The sequence below is a fragment of the Helianthus annuus genome, chromosome 1 (assembly GCF_002127325.2).
Source record: "Helianthus annuus cultivar XRQ/B chromosome 1, HanXRQr2.0-SUNRISE, whole genome shotgun sequence".
NCBI lineage: Eukaryota > Viridiplantae > Streptophyta > Magnoliopsida > Asterales > Asteraceae > Helianthus > Helianthus annuus.
Window position 1 is genome coordinate 57,482,337 of NC_035433.2, and position 20,092 is coordinate 57,502,428.

A 20,092-nucleotide genomic window follows, 5' to 3' on the forward strand; every position below is an offset into this window, starting at 1 on the left:
TTGATACAAAGCTTTTTACCCACTGATGTTATATAATATTTTGGGATTTTTGATGATTTTTATTTAATTTTTGGCTGGTCGTATCTTAGATCGCTTAGTTATTTCGGTTTATGTCGGTTTTGACCGTTTAGGCCATAAAATGAGTTTTATGCATTCTTTTGACCCGAAACCTTTTCCTACTGATTTTATATGTTAAATAAATTATTTTAAGTATTCTGGAAATATAAAAATCCCAGATTTATTTTGAAAACCCGGAAACGGCGTTAAATCGCATTTTAAGCATTTTTAGCGCATAGTAAGCGTTATACTCATTTTAAACATATAAGACTTATACCTACTGATGTAATTAGCATATTTTCATATAATAATAGTAAGTATAAGTATATGAACTCAGATTTCCAGTTTTGGCATTTTTAGCCCTTGTGAATTTACTAAAATACCCCTACGGTGCATAGTTTGATTTTAAATGTTAAGTTTGGTATATGGGTCATACCCTACTGTTATAACATGTTAAATGAAGTATATTTACTGTATAAACCAGACCCGAAACTCAGATTTCTAATTTGACTCTTTTATAATCTTTTAAATGACCAAAATGCCCTTATAAGGTATAAATTGAGTTTAAAATTATTCCGGGCAATATAGAACATAACTTACTGATATTATATCATATTTAAAGCATATTATCTCAGGGAACTTGCATTTGACTCTTTTGGATACCCGTAACGCCCTTTTTGCGTTCGGTTCGGTTTACGTAACTAGTTTGCGTAAATTGACCGAAACGGGTCAAACGTTATCATTTTTATTTCAAAATTCAGAATGTATTTAGTATACCCATATTATACAAGTATTCAAACTTGTCGGGTCTAAACCACATTCTATCTGGTCCTTCGCTTAATCGTGCGCATGTACCGTATCGTCCTTAAAACTAACCGGTCAAAGCTTAGGCTTAAATAAAAGACCCGTTAGGAATCTAATAGGTTATTATAAACCTTTGTTCCAGATTAGGAGGCCCAGTAAAAGCTACCTACACTTACCGTTTGTGACTTATACTTGCTCAGGTAAATACATTTTTGACTTATTTTCCCTATACGGGCTTGGGGTACGGTATTTAAAATACCGCTTGATCGGGCGCACAAGTCCTGCACCTTATGGGTGTACAGTCTTGAATAGCTTGTGCGACTCGTTTAAACAGTCTTGTCTTACTTTAGGCTTTGGGGGGTTATTGACCGTGTCCCGGATATCCTTGGCATTATCTTACGAGATGGCCACGACCAGAGCACGGGGTGTAGGCGTACACCCGGCGTGTATAACTCTTTAATGTGGTGTGTCATTTAACCTTTAGCCCGGACAGCAGATCCCGGGCCACCATAAGTACGGGTACATGTAAATCGTTCACAAGTTTATATTGCATAAATATCCCAAGTTAATAAAAATATTTATGCCTTATGCATTTAAATCAATTTTCAATCATTTACAAAATGAGTCAGTCGATTTGTATTTACCAGTGTAAACTAACGTATTTTTCCCAAAAGGTTAAGTGCAGGTACTATACGAAATAGGCTGGCTGTTCCCTAAGAGCGTCCACTATAGTCTCGCAAGCTCGGACGACAAATAACTGTTGAACAATTTATTCTTATTTTTATTTGATCCGCCTGTGGATCCGTTTCAACTACTGTGATATTTATTATTGCAATTTATTTAAAAGTTGAAATGTATCTATTCTGCTTCCGCTGTGCATTATTATATTGTGTTGTTTGTCTATGACGATGCCAACTACGTCACTGTACCCCACACCGGGCCCACCGGTGACACGTGGAGATCGGGGTGTGACAAGTTGTTTCAATAGCTGTTTGCCAGTCATCCACCACTGCTCTCATCAATGTCACATCACCACCATCACCTCCTGCGAAAAAGCAGAAGACATCAGATGTTACAACATCTGTTGTAATGGCAACAGTAGTTGAAACACCAGTTGTTTCAACAACTGTTAGTCAGACACCATTCACCACTACCCTCACTTCACTTCAAACCATCTTCACTCCACTCAACAAATCACCCAAAAGCACTCCTTCAGTGAATAAAATTTACTCCAGAAAAAGAAAAATAACTTAGGCAGATGAAGACAAACATGATCCTAATGCTGCAAAATATCCACTGGAACTGGAAGCTGTAAAAAATGAGATGAGACAATTCTACACCAAGGATGATCCTTCAACAAGAAGATTCCCTTCTCTCATCGGCTTCATAGTCCCAGAAGATATGGATGAATATCTCAAGCTCAAAGCAAGACAGGCTAAAATAAGAGCAAAAGTTGAATGTGCAGGTCAAAGTGACGAAGCCATCTCTGAAAAATTGGAATTTTTGCTCACTAAGGTCAAGCAGATGGAAGACTATGCAGAAGATCTAAACAAAGAAAAGACAGATCAACGAAATAAAATGAGAAAAGAATATCTTGCATATATCATGAAAGAAAAATTATATCCTGCTGAAGAAAAACAATTTGAAGAATGGCCAATAGTTGCTTTAAAGCATGAGGCAAACAGGATTGAAAGAATTAAAAACGATTCAAAAAATAAGAAGACAGCTCCAAATTGGAACAAATTCAAAAAGCTCATTGCTGACCTTACATTTGAGTATAAAAGAAAGAAGCAAGAGCTGGTGGATGCTAAGGTGGATACTGCTGAAGCCATAGCAAAATGGACCAAGCAGTATACCGATGAGGCGTATGAAAGGCTTAAGAAAAGAAGGATAACAGTCTCAGACACTTCTAAGAAGCCTGATTACAAAACGCTAGAACAGCAGATTGATGCTCTTAAAACACGGATCACATCAGCGGATAACCCTATGATTGTTGAAAACAAATAAAAAGGAAAACTGCTGACCAGTGAAGAAGAAAAAGAAAAGGAAGCTGAGTATTTCACAGAAGCCATCAAGAAAATGGATCTAAAAGAAGACAAATCAGCAAAGCTTCAAGACCTTGCCAAAAAGGTATTAACCAAACCTGCATCACCAAACACTTCAGACATGACAGACATTGAACTAGATCAAAAGAAGAGGCAGGAGCAGATTGAAAGAGAGACTGCAGAAGATATAGCTGCATCAAATAATGTCATCGAAATGGCCTTCAAACAAATGTCTGAAAGTTTACAACTTTTCACAAGACCAATTTCTTCAAACTCATCAGAAAATAAATCTCTCCCAAGAAACCCATTGGGTTCAAAAGTACTAAAGTGGATGTCTGATCAAAAGACCGACCTTGGTTAGATCCAATGGGGAAGTGAAGTACATATCAAGGAAAGAAGCACTAAGTCTTGGTGTTGAAGATTTGCAGGATCTCCTTGAACTTTCACTGTGCAGGGATGAGGGTGACTCAAGTTCCAAAGACTTTGAAGAAGAATTTAAAAGACAAGCTAGGGAACTTCTGATGAGAAATAAAAATCCAGAATAATGAAGGGTTTTGGCATTATCTGTTCCAGGGGGAAATTATTGGGATTGAACCCTAACAGAGGAACAGATAATGAAAGCCAAAACTGGTGGCTCTCTATCCACTGTCCATATACAACTGCTGCTACCCTTTAAACTTCTGACAAAGCCCCGAAGAAGTAAACACTGCTGGTTCTATCTACTGATGACAAAGCACTGCCCACTCAAGGACTCATCAACTTTGAGGAAAGCACTAATGGAAGAGGATAGCAGTACTTTAGTATATTACTTGTTTTATGTAGAATCTGTGGTTAATAATAGCAGTATTTATATAAGAACGGTTGTTACAGGTTGTTAGGCTGTTAGACGTCGCTTTCATGGTGACGTCAGTTGAGATGCCTCAGTTGTTTGGATTGTCTATAAATGCAGCAGTACTCTCAGTTGTGCAACCAACCATGGAGTAACAGGCTGAGGGGGAGTTTAGTTTGTAAGCATGCTTGTAAAGTTTTGCTTTGATTTGTAATCTTTCAACTTAATGAAAAGCAAATGTTTATCAAAACTATCTTCCTCTTTGATTGTGTTTACAAAGTTTGTTGTTCAATTCCGCTGCGCTTAAACTCTATTCATTTCTATTTGATTTGTTCAAATTATACAAACAAACACAATCACGAAACCCTCCGATCCTAACAAGGTTAGCTAACGGGCTAGCTACCGGTGTTTCTGTTAGTGTGTTGCGTGTTCCGCAGCATTGCGCGGGTTCCTTACTATAATAATATGGTAACTATCCATTAATAAGGATCACATGTGGAGTTACATTTTGTGAATTTATTGTTTGTTGAACGTTTTTTTCCTGTAAGGTACTGATCGTTCATTTGTTTAAAAGTATATTAATAACTTTCTGCATCGTGGGAAGCAATCCCGGTGATGTGAAAACATTGATGTTGAATCCAATGAGATGCTTGATGTAATGAGGTCGTATTAATAAGAAATAATAATTGATATAACTAAGTTTCCCGAGCCCGGGAAGCAATCCCGGGTAAAAACCTAGTATACATATATATATAGGATTAAGATGATGAGAGAATCACTTGGAGAATTGAGAACTGTGAGAACCAATTTGGATCACTCATTTCTCAAGAGTTTTTTTTCTTAAATGGTTCCCCTCCAACTTGTTTTTTTTTTTTTGAAATTGTACAGAAGATTATGGTTTATGAATATGTTTGGTGTTTTTTTTTTTTTTTTTTTTTCACCAAACTTGTGGTGTAAAAAACGGGGCGTTTAAATTTTTTTTTTACGGATGTGTTTATAATATACACATGTAGTTGTAAAAAAATCATGGTAAACGGCGACCCGGATGGTGTGGTTCTCGCGGTTCTTACAACTCGGAGTGGTTTTCATTCTAGCGGCTCCATATATATATATATATGGGAAGGTTCATTTGAGAAGAAAAATTAATTGAGAAGAAAAAGAACAAATGGTAATTTTGTAAAACATTAAATAGTTTTTCACTTATCTCATTTATTATCATTTTTGACTAATTAATTAATCATAAAGACTATTATCCTCCACACTAACTTTTTTTGCCTACACACATCAAAAATTTGTCCTACATATTTCGAAATTCATCCTACACGTTGAAATTTATCTTACACAACTCGTAATTTATCCTACTCAACTTCTAATTTATCCTACACTTTAAATTATTTTATTTTATTTTTTTTTAAATATATATTCTGAAGATAAGTTACAAAAAATTTAATGTATTAGCTATTAAAGAGGAACACTACAAATTAATGACCTGTGTAGATTTACCAATGTACCCTTATAGTAACATTAAATATTTATATTAAATGAAGTAAAATAAAACATTCTTATTGGTTGAAATTTGTTCTTTTTTCTTCTTACAAAAAATTTCTTCTCATTTGAACTTTCCACTATATATATATATATATATATATAGGGTAGGGTTCATGCGAGAACCACCTTTATTGCGAGAACCGCGAGGACCAATGTGAACACAACAAAATAAACCCGCGAGAACCACCTTTTAGTAGCAAAAAAAAAAAAAATCTTTTTTTTAATTTAAAAAAAATTGGCCACTAAAAGTAGCGATTTTTTGATAATAAATATTAAAAAAAAATTGTGTGTTTTTTAGATTGTTTTGTTATTTTTGGTTGTGCTCACATTAGTTCTTGCGATTCTCGCAATAAAGGGTAGTTCCTAAATGATCCTTCTCATATATATATATATATATATATATATATATATATATATATATATATATATATATATATATATATATATATATATATATATATATATATATATATATATATATATATATAGAGCCGCTAAAATAAAAATCATCCTCAGTTGTAAGAACCACGAGAACCACTCTCCACCAATCAGATTATGCCAACCCAAAGGGTATTTTGGTCATTTACCCTAAATGTCAAATCTCCCATCTCTCTTCATTTAATACATCTCTTCTCTTGTCTCTGTCTCTATCTGTCTTTAATACATCATCTCTCTCCTATTTCTCTCTTAAAATCAGATTAATCCACCATCATCTCTCACATCTCTCTCTCTTTTAAAATCCAACATGAAACCAAAGATCTTTTATCTCTTAAAATCCTTTCACCAGTGTGCGGTTATAAGAGAGATTGACAAAGAGATTAGGAAACCCCTTTGGGTTCCTGATCACCAGTGACGGTGGACCTCCAGCCAGGTCACCCACACCCCCCTGACGCAAACTGTGACGGCGAGGATTGACGGCTACGGTGGTGGGTCACCCACACCCACCTGATCACCTGTGACGGTGCCCCCTCGTTGCGACGGCCCCACCTCGGCTCTCCGGCGGTATCTTTGGCCTCCCTTTCCTCTCCGCTCTCTGCGACTGGTGTTTGGTTGTGGTGGCATTGGGGTTGGTGGCGGAACCCTAGGCGGTGGTGGTGGGTAGAGGTGGTAATGGAGTGGCACCGGAAACCCTTACTCCGGTCGCCGGAGGAGCTGATTGAGAGAGGAATGGAGGACGAGGTATTGTGTGGCTGATTATAATTGTGTAGGGGGTGTTGTTTTTTGATCCTGCTGTTTTTATTATTTGCTTTTGTTCGATGTTTGGATCTTGGATTGATTCCGTAAGAGGGTGTATGTGTTCTTGATCCTGTTGGTTTTTGTGATTTTCATGTTCAACACTGGATTTTGTTTGATTCAGTTTTGGTTCAGGTTTTGAAATTTTGCATCTGGGACCATGTGGGACCATGTGGTTTCAATTTTATTGTCATGTAGTTTCAATTTTATTGTCATTTTGTTGCCAAAACTCAAACCTTTTGCATCTGGGACCATGTGGTTTCAATTTTATTGCCATTTTGGTCCAAAAGTGAAATCAAGTCATATTTGTCTTATAAAATCCTGCTATTTTGTCCTTTTCCACAGGGGCAAAATGGTCATTTCATTTTTGTTTTATTTAAAGCTTTTATTAAAGGGACTATTTGTGTAACTAGGTTCAAGTTTTGGACCAAAATAAAAAAACTCATATGTTTTTAAACACACACCTGCAACACCCTGTATCTTCTTCATAGCCTTACCGCCACCACTACCACCATAGCCTCACCACCACTACCACAGTCTTAGAATTTCTGTTCTTCGTTCTGATTTCCGGATCTAACATTCTCTGTTGTTGATGTTTCTTGATCAGAGATTTATTTCGCTAGATTCGATTTTAGTGATGATCAACGAAGATGTTTTTGTCCTCGGTTTGTATGTATCAAGTGTATAGATTGATTATTGTTCGATTTCAATTATGAATTTTGAATTTGAATGTGGATACTTGCAATTTGAAAACAGAGGTTCAAATTCTTTGATTGGATTTGAAAAACGAAACACTTTTTGATTGTTCAAACGTTTTGGGTTCTTGCTTATGGTTGTATCGAACAAATTTTTGGTTTGTCTTTTATTCTCATTCTTGCTGTTGTCGGAATAAATTTGGTTCTTTGATCGGAAAACAGGGACATGAGTTTTCTGTAATTTCAGGGATGATCGTAACAGGGATGATGATTTCTGGTTTTCTTTCATACATGATTATTAGGAAAAAGTTTGTCGAATATCAAGTATTTGAATTTCACTACTGCTTAAACCACCACCGTCGGATTAGGGTTCATTTCAGTTTGTTGGCGGTGGTGGCTGATAGTGGTGCGACGGTGGCTGGTAGTAGCGCTAGAGAGGGGGTGGTGGTGGTCGGGTACAGGTGATGGTGATGGTTAAGCGGGTGGTGGTGATGGTTGTGGTGTGGCAGTGGTGAGGCAGTAGTGGTGATGGTTGTGGTGGTGGTGGTAATGGTGGTGAGGATATGGTGGCAGTGGTGGTTGTGGTGGTGGTAAGGCTATGATGAAGATACAGGGTGTTGCAGGTGTGTGTTTATAAACATATAAATTTTTTATTTTGGTCTAAAATTTGAACCCATTTACACAAATAGTCCCTTTAATAAAATCTTTAAATAAAATAAAAATGAAATGACCATTTTGCCACTGAGGAAAAGGATAAAATAGCAGGATTTTATAAGATAAATATGACATGATTTTACTTTTGGACCAAAATGGCAATAAAACTGAAACCACATGGACCCAGATGCAAAAAGTTTGATTTTTGGACTAAAGTGGCAAAAATAACCAAACCTTAAAGACCAAAATAACAGTTTTAAATTTTAGAAGAGATGAGTGAGAAACAATAACCATTAAATTTATTGCATTTTTTAATTTTAGATTTCTTTTTAAATTGAACGAATAAATGATTTAATTTTGTTCCTATTTTAATTAATATACTAGAGTGGTACCTGCGTCATGTGGTGGGACTCATCAGTTAAGTGTGTGCACAGGACTGTTTGATTCTGTTTTGAGCCATAACTATAACCAAAACCAAAATTTTCGGTTTAGTGCAGTCTTAAACCAGACTATGAACCAAGAAAAAACTTAAAACTAAGAGGGCCAAATAACCCATCAGCGCAGCTAAACAAAGTCATTAAGTAACTATATTGAGTTACTTTTCTCTATTTATAAGGTTTTTCTTTGACAATGTTGTTTCATGCAAACAACGTGTAACAACATTCAAGTTTTATAAACTCTATTATATATGATAAGATAATAACGGAAGGATAATTTCACTTTCATTTTAAGACGTTACACTCCTTTATGTGTCTTAAAATTGTTTTTATCCCAAAAAGCTATATTTTAATATATTATAGATATAACACAGATACGTTGTTCTTTCTATTAATAAATCTAAATTAACCTGCTTTCAAATTATAGCCTAAAATTATAGAAACTTTTTACATATGGCTTTTTTATTGTAAGAAAATATAAATACATAATGTAAATTTGAAATTGACGTAAAATGATTATTATCACTCAACATTTATCATTTTCAAAATTACAGGATGAAGGAAAACGCAACCCGTGAATTTTTATAGCTAAAACGTAAATAAATATAACGATACTACTTTTGACTTTACGAACTGCTTATTTTGACTTTTGTGAACTGGTTAACTTACACTTTGACTTTCAACGGAAAATCACTGGTCTAGCTGTTTTGACTCTTCTTTTATTTACCTAGCTATTACATAACTATTAAGCAAATAACATTAATAATAAAACATTACATAGTGTTTAATAATTTACATCGAGATAGTTGGTAAACGGGCTACAAGCTGCTACCCCTTTTTGAATAGCAAAACTAAGCCTTTTAAAAACTACGTCCATAGATCTCGGGGTCATAACATTACTATGCATGACCCCTTTGAACTCGACTAAGTAGGTCCACAGCTTCTGGCGCCAGAAAACCAAAAGTATCAAAAGCAAATGGGATAAACACGTGCTGGTTGTCAAGGCACGCTTTCTCATGCTTGATCACTTTACCCGAAGCAGTCTGACTCACTGTGAAAGCACTACTCCCTAAGCCCACAAGCGGGGAAACCCCTGTTAGATCCACGCATGCGTGTTTTCCTCCTAGCTATTTGATTTAAAGAAAGAAACTATGATAAATTGACATAAGTTGAATTATTACATGTATATGTTTTAAAAATTACATGTATATTTGAAAATATATAATACTAAAATATAATATATTGTGGTATGGGTAAACTTATCCCACAAAGTCTCCTAAATCTATAGGAAGTACACAAAGATACAATGAATCGCAAAATATAACAATTTTGAAAACTATAACACAATGTCGAGGAAAAAAGACACAATGAGTTTCAAAAAAGACACAATTTATATTTATACTATATAATAAAAGAAACCAAGTTAGGGACACATTGCGCTCTATGAGGCGGTCTTAATTATTTTTCTAAATATTTATTATGTAAAATCAGTTATTGATAATATTAGATTTAAAATTTGTAGAAGAGATTTTAATGATGAAGACAAAGATAACTGATAATAATATATTAATTATTATAATCATATATTAATTATTAAAATAAAAGAATATATATTATCGTTTTAAATATTTATAAAGATAAAGATTTTATTTTATTGGTAGTTTTAATTGTTTTTATATTTTGATGATAAGGACAAGGATAACTGATAATCACATATTAAAATAAAAATATTTATTTTAATCAACTGTTTCATTAAAAAAAATTATTCAATACAGGTATAACATATATAATTTTATACATGTGGTATATTTAGAATCCTACTTCTAATAAAGGACCCCATTATCCCGTTTTACACTACAATGAAATAATAATATTAAATCATAAGATCCAGCTTATCTCTTGTATATATTTAATATTTTTTACTAAATTATTTCTTTTTTTTCTGCTGATTATCCAACATCAGGTAATACGTAAGTTTCCAACCTAATAATAAATAAAAAAACAAAGTAAAATGTTATAAACCATGTGATACACAACTCTCTAACCTAATAAAAAATAAAGTGAGATGTTACAATAAATAAATAGTACCTCAAAATTCATTTTGTTAGAAAACACATCTTGATGACTAAATGTGTTAACATATTACATTATTCGTGTAAGACATGTGTTTATTCAAATCGTGCAATACACGAGTTTTTAAAATATGTAACTATTTTATTACTTAGTATATAAAATTATATTTATTCAACCCGTGTAATACACGGGGTTCTAACCTAGTTACGCATATAAAGAAAAGACACGATACCAAATAAAAAAAACACAATGGTATAGACAAAAATACTAAAATCGAAAAAAATTCAAAAGTAGAACCCTAAATTCTCATTTCGTAGAGTTCAATGAGACGGTTGCAATGCTTGAATGATATCCTTTCTACGACTTTCTATTTTTAGGAGGCTGTGTATTTGAATCCCTGATATAGATTTGTAATATGTTATTTAAACTTATTTGAAAATATTTATATTCAAACTTTTGCCACATATTTTATGTAATTTATATACACATCTAAAATGGTATTTTGCTTGAGAAATCTTGTATAAAATAATAAATGAGAACTAGAACGAAAACCTTTAATATTTTTTTAGATTGCGTCGTGAAGGGGTATGGTCTCAAAAACGCCGCGCAAACCTCCGTCAAGGTTGCGCGAGGAACCATACTCCTTATTCAATAAACTTCCTACCACGAGTCTTGCGCGAGTTACACCATCTCCTGCTCTACGACGCGCGAAGGTTAGCCGACAAGAAGCTCCGATAACAGCACTTAGCATACTGAAGGAGCACACAGTCACTCCAAACCCCGCGCAGGTCAATTGCGTGCTCAGCAAGAATCACACAAGGAAGCAGCGCAAAGCTGCTCCAGGTAGTACACAAGGTACAAGTAGCAGAGAAAAAGAGCCAATGAACATCCAGCAGGCTCTGTTCAATCGTGCGCCACGATCGTCTGACGAGAAGTACTTAAGGACGCCTACGTGGCACCAATCAGAGGACGGAGACATCTGTCCCACGATCTCCACTTGTCTGCTGATGGCAGAAGGACGACAGGGCCGACAACAATGACACGTGGCTCCAATCAAGGCGCGCCAACGCCGAAGAGCTTCTAGAAGCCACTAAACGGTCGACTCCAGTGAGACAAAGAGCATGTCCATTATGTTGTCAATTACCGGCCCAAGGCCCATCAGCCCATATCCTCTTACACCTCTCCGGCTATAAATAGAGACCTCACTCCACAGGTTAAACATTCTATTCCCTCTACTCTCACTCTTAGCACTTAATCAGCCTCCCAAAGCAGTCGCTTATTCTCACGCCGTAGCCCGGTTAAGAGGGAAACCCCCACATTCCCCTCTTGACGAGTGACGGTGTTCTGTTTTGCAGGATCAAACATCAAGTCGGAGCTCAGATAATTCATTAGAAGATTAACCACTATGGTAGAAACATAAACCAAACTGATTAGTTGCCTAATTAGTTAAGTGTTTCTTCATTGGCGCCCACCGTGGGGCTCGAACCCACGACCACAAGGTTAAGAGCCCACCGGTTTTTCTACAACCATCTTCATCTTCTTTTTTCTGAGTTTTTGACATCTTTCGTCCTTCGATCATGACTGGTCAAGGAATCATTCACGAGTTTGGCTTCGGAGCCAACTCTAATGCGGCGCTGGGCGAAGGAATCCAAAATATCCAAGCCCAGCAAATCGAAGAAATTGGTGAAGTCGAAGTAACCAATACTGGGGGCCCGCGCGGGAGCATCACCCGCATCACTCAGACGGTCACCCCAGGAAACAACGGCGAGGGACCTTCAAACCCAGCACCACTTCAGAATGTTTCAGCATTGCTAGGGCTACCAGAAGGCGAAACTCCAGCCTCTTGGTACGCCAAGAATATCGCCACAATCAACGCAGCCTACCAATCTCTGATTGCGCAGCAAGCAGTCTTGACGGCAGAACCGTCCTTGGTCACTCCTTAAAGTCAGGGGGCACGCCAGATGCCCCCACCGTCAAATCTCCAAGGCAGAATCAACAGGCCACCCCCTACCAGGCGTCTAAGCGTACATGACACGCGCGACACAAGGGGAGAAACGGAAAGTTACTACGACTATCCGTCAAACCTTCAAAGAGGTCCTGTTCATAGCCGGCTCACGCCGCGCAACATGAACAACGAATGGGAGGAGACAGACCCGAATGATCCAACTTGGGAAGATGACGAGGGCTCGTCAGTCTTCAACCGCTTGCAGAGGAACCATGAATACTTCAAACCACGACAGCATGTCAGATACACAGAAGAAGCTGAAAGAGATTTCCACCTGGCCTACCGGCCAGCGGAAGCTGCGGAGCATTCAAAGTTCATCCCAAAAATCGCACTCGCGCCGCTTTCAAGAGAAAAGTTACCTCCGAATGTCGGGAAGTTCAACGGATTGACTGATCCGGATGATCACGTCAGAACTTTCACTAGTGTAGGTTGCATGGGAGGTTGGAACATCCCTATGTGGTGTCACTTGTTTATTCAAACCCTTACCGGGGCTGCTCGCGCCTGGTTTGACAGCCTTCCACCAGGGAAGATTAAATCATGGGTAGATTTCAAGACACAGTTTTTGAGCTACTTCAGCCAACAACGACGCTACCAGCGCGACACAGCTGAAGTAGAAGACATCTGGCGAAGAGATGGCGAAGGTCTGGAAGATTTTATCACCCGATTTAACAAATAATGTTTGGAGATAGGCGGCGTAAGCGAACAACTGATGCGTTGTCACTTCAAGAAAGCCATTCGATGTGATAGTCTCATCAGAACTATCACGGGCAAAGACGGAATGCCAAAAGAATGGGATAAACTCATGGAAGCCGCAAAAATCGTTGCGCAAACAGAGGAATCTCTCGCCGGGAACAAGAGTCATTATTCTGAAGATCGATTCTCCAGAGGGAACACGCGCGACAACAACAGGCGCAACAAATACAAGGGCAACGATTGGAAGTCTGGGAGATCAAGAGGCCACGATGAAAGGCCGCGCTATAGAGAAGACGCGCGTGAAACAATCTACAGAATCGATTACAGGAAAGCAGTCAAGGATGATAATCGTGATAAGCACTGGACCCCGCTCATCAAAACGCCAAAAGAGGTGTTAATGACGGAGAACCATGATTTCAAGGCTCCCAGGCCTATGACAAACAAGAAGGGGCAAGACCCCAACTTGTACTGTGACTTCCATAAAGACTCAGGGCACCTGACCGATGACTGCTATAGTCTGCGCCAAGAAATTGAGAAAGCGCTAAAAAGCGGAAAGCTAAGTCACTTGGTGAAGAACGTGCGCAAAGAAACTCGTCAGCTCCATCGCCACGATGAGGGAAATCACAAGAAAGTCCGACGCTTAGAGACCCACATGGTCAACGGACCAAGATACAGTGCAAAAGAGAAAGGCAAGCGCCCCTATGAGCCTTCATGGCAAGAGCAACAGGTCATTTTCCCGGTAGTACACGACGGTCCTCGCGCCACACGACCCGTCGTCATTACCGGCATTATCGGCCACTATGAAATGGAGTACATATTCATTGATCCAGGAAGTACAGCTGACATCATCTATGAACAGTGTTTTAACCAGTTTGATGAAGAAGACAAAGCGAGACTCGAGCCAGTTGATTATCCTTTGTCCGGATTTTGCAACGAGATGGTTTTCCCACTTGGTCAGATCAGCTTTCCCGTCACGCTTTCTGACGGGAAGCATTCAAGAACAACAAGCGTGAATTTCATGGTGATGCCCGTCAAATCGAGGCATGATGTGTTGATTAGGAGGGAAACCCAAGGCGAGCTGAACATGGTAACTTCAACTCCCCATTCAGCGATAGGGTTCCCAACCAAGACGGGAGTGGCAATCATCTATGACAAAAAGGAAGTAATGTCAACCGAAGAATTGCGCCCAACAAAAGCGGCGAAGGTCTCAACAACTGAGCCAGAAAAGTGGGTGTTAAACCGTAAATACCTAGAGCAAACAGTGATAATTGGCCACGCCATTTCGTCAGATATCAGAACGCATTTAAAACAACTACTGTTCAGAAATATGGATATCTTTGCCTGGACTCCGGCAGACATGACCGGTGTCCCGCGCAACATAACCGAGCATTGCCTAAACACCTACCCCTCTGTTGAACCAAAGGTCCAAAGAAGGCGCAGCTTAGGGGCAGACAAAACAAAGGCAATGAATGAACAAGTATGCGAGCTGCTCAAAGCTGGAATTTTGCGAGAAGTACGTTATCAGAGTTGGGTCACGAACCCGGTAATGGTGGAAAAATCAAATGGTGGATGACGAATGTGCGTGGACTATACTGATCTCAACAAGGCATGCCCTAAGGATTGTTATTCTTTGCCTGAGATCGACAAAAAGATAGACTCCCTCGCGCCATACAGATGGAAATGTTTCTTGGATTGCTACAAGGGATATCATCAAGTTCAAATGAAGCTCGAAGATGAAGACAAGACAGCTTTCCGTACTGATCTCGGGATTTTTTGCTACACAAAGATGCCATTCGGCCTCAAAAACGCTGGTGCCACATACCAGCGCTTGATGGATAAGACCTTTGCAGGAGATATCGGAAAGCATATCGAAGTTTACATTGATGATCTAGTGGTCAAAAGTCTCGAAGAGGACCAAACGTTGAAGGACATCGAAAAGACGTTCAATTCATTGCGCAGTGTAAATATGAAGTTGAATCCAGCCAAGTGTTCTTTTGGCATGGAAGAAGGGAAGTTTTTAGGCTTCATAGTCACAAACGGCGGCTTTAAAGTGAATCCAGAAAAAGTCCAAGCAATAGAGCGAATGCCATCGCCGCGAACAATCAAAGAGATGCAACGGTTGGCCGGCCGCCTGGCCGCGCTTAACCGCTTTCTATCAAATCACGCCGCGAAGTCGTACCCTTTTATCAGTACTCTGCGCAACTGTGTGAAGAAACAAGAGTTCAAATGGACCCCCGAGGCAGAGAAAGCTTTTCAGCAAATGAAAGAATGTTTGATTGAGCTCCCCACCCTGACTGCACCGTTTGAAAAAGAGCCACTCATACTGTACTTATCTTCTTCGGATAAGGCAGTAGGGTCGGTATTACTGGTGGAGAGAAATGGAGTCCAAACTCCAATTTATTACGTCAGCAGGGTACTCACTGACCAGGAAACAAGATATTCCACGATGGAAAAATTGGTGCTTGCGCTGCTACACGCCTCCCGAAGGCTGCGCAGATATTTTACAGGGCATGTGATCACCGTGCTTACAAACTTCCACATCGGCACGATATTGCAAAAACCAGAAACATCCGGGCGATTAGCAAAATGGGCCATCGAGTTGGGGGGCCACAACATTTTGTACAGGCCGCGCCCAGCCATCAAGGGCCAAGTCCTAGCTGACTTCATCACAGAAGTCCCAATTGATAAAATCAAAGAATGTGAGCTGGTGGAGACTCCCGAAAAAGACGTGACAAATGAGACTTGGATGCTTTATACTGATGGGGCCTCAAATGAGGACGGCGCGGGAGCCGGATTGCGCCTCGTGAGCCCCGAAAACCATGAATTCACTTACGTCATCTAGTTGGATTTTAAAAACACCAACAACGAGGCGGAATACGAAGCATTTCTGGCAGGCTTACACCTCGCCATCAAAATGGGAGCTAAAAATTTACGAGCATACGTTGATTCACTCCTGATAGCCAGCCAAGTTAACGGTATATACGATGCAAAGGGCGAGGTTATGGCCCTATATCTAGAGCAGGCGAAAGAGTTGCTTCAACAGTTCCAGTCTCACAAGGTAATCCACATCAACCGCTCTGAAAACAAACCAGCGGATGCGTTGAGCAAGCTTGCTTCAACTTCCTTTCAACATCTTGCTAAAGATGTAAGAATCGAAATACTCAAGAATCCATCAGTCCTGCTACGACAAGTCAACGTGATCGAGGTAGGGCAACCGTCCTGGATGACCCTTATAATTCAATATCTGCAAGAGGGGATACTCCCTGAGAACAAAGCAGAGGCGAGAAAAATTCAAAACAAGGCCCTGCATTACGAAATGAATGGTGGTATTTTATACCGAAAATCCTTCTTGGGACCATTGTTGCGCTGTGTGGACCCCCAAGATGCGAATTACCTGATCAGGGAGATCCACGAAGGGATCTGCGGCATCCATGCAGGTCCACGCATGGTTGTCGTGAAGATTATGAACGCCGGATATTACTGGCCAGGGATGCATGTCGATGCCCTGAAGGAGCTGCGCAAGTGCGATTCCTGTCAGCGACACTCTCCAAAAACCATGCGCCCCAAAAACGATCTTATCCCTGTATCCACTGCTTGGCCTTTTCAGCAGTGGGGAATTGACATGGTGGGACCCTTCCCAGAGGCTCCTGGCGCCGTCAAATTTATAATAGTGGCCGTCGATTACTTCACGAAGCGGGTGGAGGCCAAAGCTCTCGCTTCAACTACAGCTATGATGGTGCGCAAGTTCATTTGGGAACACATCATCTGCAGATTTGGCCTACCACTCAAGATTGTAACCGACAACGGCACCAACTTTGCGTCCGAAGACCTCCAGAAGTGGATGAAAGAGATGAAAATCGAACACACTTTCTCCTCCGTTGCACATCCTCAAGGCAATGGGCAGGTGGAAAGCGTGAACAAGTGTATCGTCGATGGGATAAAGGCCCGACTGGGCACAAAGCGAAGAGGCTGGGTGGATGAGCTCCCGAGTATCTTGTGGGCTCACCGAACCATGCCAAAGACATGTACCGGTGAAACCCCTTTTAGCCTAGTCTATGGCTCAGAAGCGGTTATCCTGGCGGAAGTTGGCCTGCCCTCCCCGCGCTTGACAGCAGTCAACGCAATCGACAACGAGGCAGAGCGACGTCTTGACTTGGATTTGCTAATAGAAAGGCGCGAAGTCGCGCGAATTAGAGAAGCCAAGTACAAAACACAACTGGAAATGCAAGAGTCCGCATCTGTACCTTCACTCCAGGAGAATACGTCTTCCGAGACAACGAAGCGTCAAATGTTGAACGCCCAGGGAAACTAGCACCCAAATGGGAAGGCCCATACTTGGTTCACGAAGTGCTGGGCAAAGGGGCTTACAAGTTACGCACCCTAGATGGTCACATCATACCGCGAACATGGAATGCGCAACAACTGCGCAAATGCTATATGTAATTATTCTCGGCCTTGCACCTTTTACTTTCCTATGTTGGCTACGCGCCCTTTACAATTAATGTAGGTTGGCCTAAGCGCCTGTTTCCAAGTCAATGAAAGCATACGACATGTTTTCCATTACTTCTTTCGTTACAAATGCATGTTAAACTTCTGATTAGCACGAAAACACTCCAGTAACTTAAGAGCTCTCAAATGAGAACGCCTCCAAGGTCCTCCGCGAACAGAGCGCGAGACCGGGCAATTGCACTCACACGAGAGACTTCCATTTATTCGAGCTAACTTAACCAAAGTTTCTAACAACAGTGCAATAACTGTAACGAGAAAGAACAAACAGCATTCATTCAATCTAAAACAAGCGCGACCGCGCAAAAGTTTACATTCAAAACAAACAAAAAATTACAAGGCACAAAGCCTGTCGACAGAGCCTATTCAAATTCATCACTACCATCACGTTGATCGCCTTCATCACCGTCATCACCATCGTTTCCACCGTCATCACCATCGTTTCCACCGTCATCACCATCGTTTCCACCATCATCACCAGCTGGCTCCTCCTCATCTGATAGTTCAACAGTTATCGGTGGGTCGAGAATGGCCTTGAGGCGCTGACACTAGTCATCATGCTCTAGAGCCTTCACGACTAAGTCCATCACAGGCAATGATAGGTTATCATAAGCATTTTCAGCACGTGTCAACTCGGTACTAGCCTGGTTAGTCACCGAGCAATGACTCACGTCAAACTCCTATCCAAATACCTCTTCAACATGTTGCGCACATTCCAGATACCCTCCTCGATGACCAACTGCGCGCGCGGCATTTGTCAAAGCAGCAACAGTGCAATCTAGCTCTCCAGCATTAAGGACAGAGTTGGCAACCTACAACGAAAAATGCGCATTAAAAACAACCTCTAACACAACTTCCAAAGGACAAAAGAATAGCATATCAGCACAACTCCGCGGCTTCGCATCCACTCGGCCTCAGAGACAAGCGTATCAACGATGCCTTGAGCTTCAGAATAGTTAGTCTGCGCTACATTGAGGGCGGCAGTACTAACATCACGCGCTTCCTCAGCAGTGGCAGCTTTAACTATCTCCGCTGCAAGGTCGATTTCCAAGGATTCGCATTTATCAACCTGATCATTCAGGCGGTGTTTCAGTTCAGCGATCTCGACATCCTTGGCCTGCAGATCCTTGTCTTTGCTCGACAGCTGCAACTTCACATCAGCCAACTCAACCTAAAAAGCGACAAGGGACTTAGGCTATTTTGCAAACAGAGCACAGAAGGAAAGGGAATAAGTTTTATATACCTCAATCTGCTCCTTAGCAGCCTGTGCAGCTTGCGCATCCTCAACCTTCGTAGTAAGCTCAACAACCTTGGCTTCAAGATCGACAATCTTGTTACGAGCCGCGAACGCGCGTTCATTGTCTTTCTCACACATGCGCTTGAACTCGGCTTTCTCCTTAGCCAGCTGCTGTTCAGCAGCTTGAAGTTTGTTTTTCAGGCCCTCACGCCCCCATTCCTCCGCTTTCTTGTCAACATCGAACTTTGCCTTCTCTTCATCAAAAGCGGCTTTTGACTTCTCAAACTCGCTAATACGCTTCAACATTCGCTCGCGGTAGCTCTCCCAATCCGCCCGTTCCATTACCATCGTTCGCCACTCACGAACTATTTGATAATTAGCAGCGCGAGTGTTGGCCTCCCCGATCACATAAGTGCGATATAACCCTTCATGAGTCTTTGCCCTCTGCCGATTAACCTCTCCAGGAGTAAAGGAGTTTAGGAACCAATCACGGCAAGGCCCGAACTTGAAAGGTGTCCCTTTGCTTCAAACCCCAGGGAACTTGGTGAGGGGCATTACCACGTTCCTCTTCAGTATAACTTTTATAATAGATATCACCAAGGGTATCCTTCGCCCCAATAACTTGTGGGTTATAACCCCAGTGCCACCAGAGCTCGCGCCGCTAGAAACATACCGGCCTGATCCCCTGGCAGAAGTTACCTTAGTGCGATCAGGGACCTCCATATGCGTGGGGTGGATAGGTTTCTCAAACTCAGGCTCTTTTCTCCTCTCTTGATGAGGCTTCTCAGGCCCCGTGGTGATCACAAACTCCTGATCATCGTTAGGCTTTTCCACAGCCTTCTTCCTCTCCTTCTCTTTCTCCATATCAGCGGCTTTCTTCCGCTTCGCCTCCTCAGCCTTTTTATCTTCCTCAGCTTTCCTCTTCTTTTCTTCCTCAACCTTCTTCCGACGCTCCTCAACCTTTCTCTTCTCTTCAGCATCCTTCGCCTTATCCCCCTCAGCAACATTTTTCTCCTTGGCAGACTCAGCCCCAACAGTCTTCGAAGATTTAATGGTATTCTTTGGCCTCTTTGGCTCTGGCTCGGTAAACTTAACACCCTTCTCAGGGGTGGTCTTCTTGGTCTCTGCATAAACCAAGTGGTTAAGAAAGGAAAGTAACAAAAGGAAGAGAAGGTAAGAATTTACCAGGAGAGAATTTATAGAGAGAACGCAAGTTGCTCGTTTTCCCAATCAAGGGAATCGCACCAGCTACCGACGCAGAAGCCACACCAGTTGT

The 20,092-nt window shown here is 40.6% G+C and overlaps 1 protein-coding gene across 1 annotated transcript; it reads right to left on the reverse strand.

The window, feature by feature from the left end:
* Positions 1 to 17,941: 17,941 nt before the first annotated feature.
* On the reverse strand, positions 17,942 to 19,164 carry LOC118490206. Its single transcript, XM_035987592.1, has 4 exons — positions 18,823 to 19,164; positions 18,502 to 18,750; positions 18,272 to 18,391; positions 17,942 to 18,121 (listed from the first exon to the last, which is right to left on the reverse strand). The coding sequence occupies exons 1-4, from the start codon at positions 19,162 to 19,164 to the stop codon at positions 17,942 to 17,944; spliced, it is 891 nt and encodes a 296-aa protein (XP_035843485.1).
* Between the last annotated feature and the right edge of the window lie 928 nt (positions 19,165 to 20,092).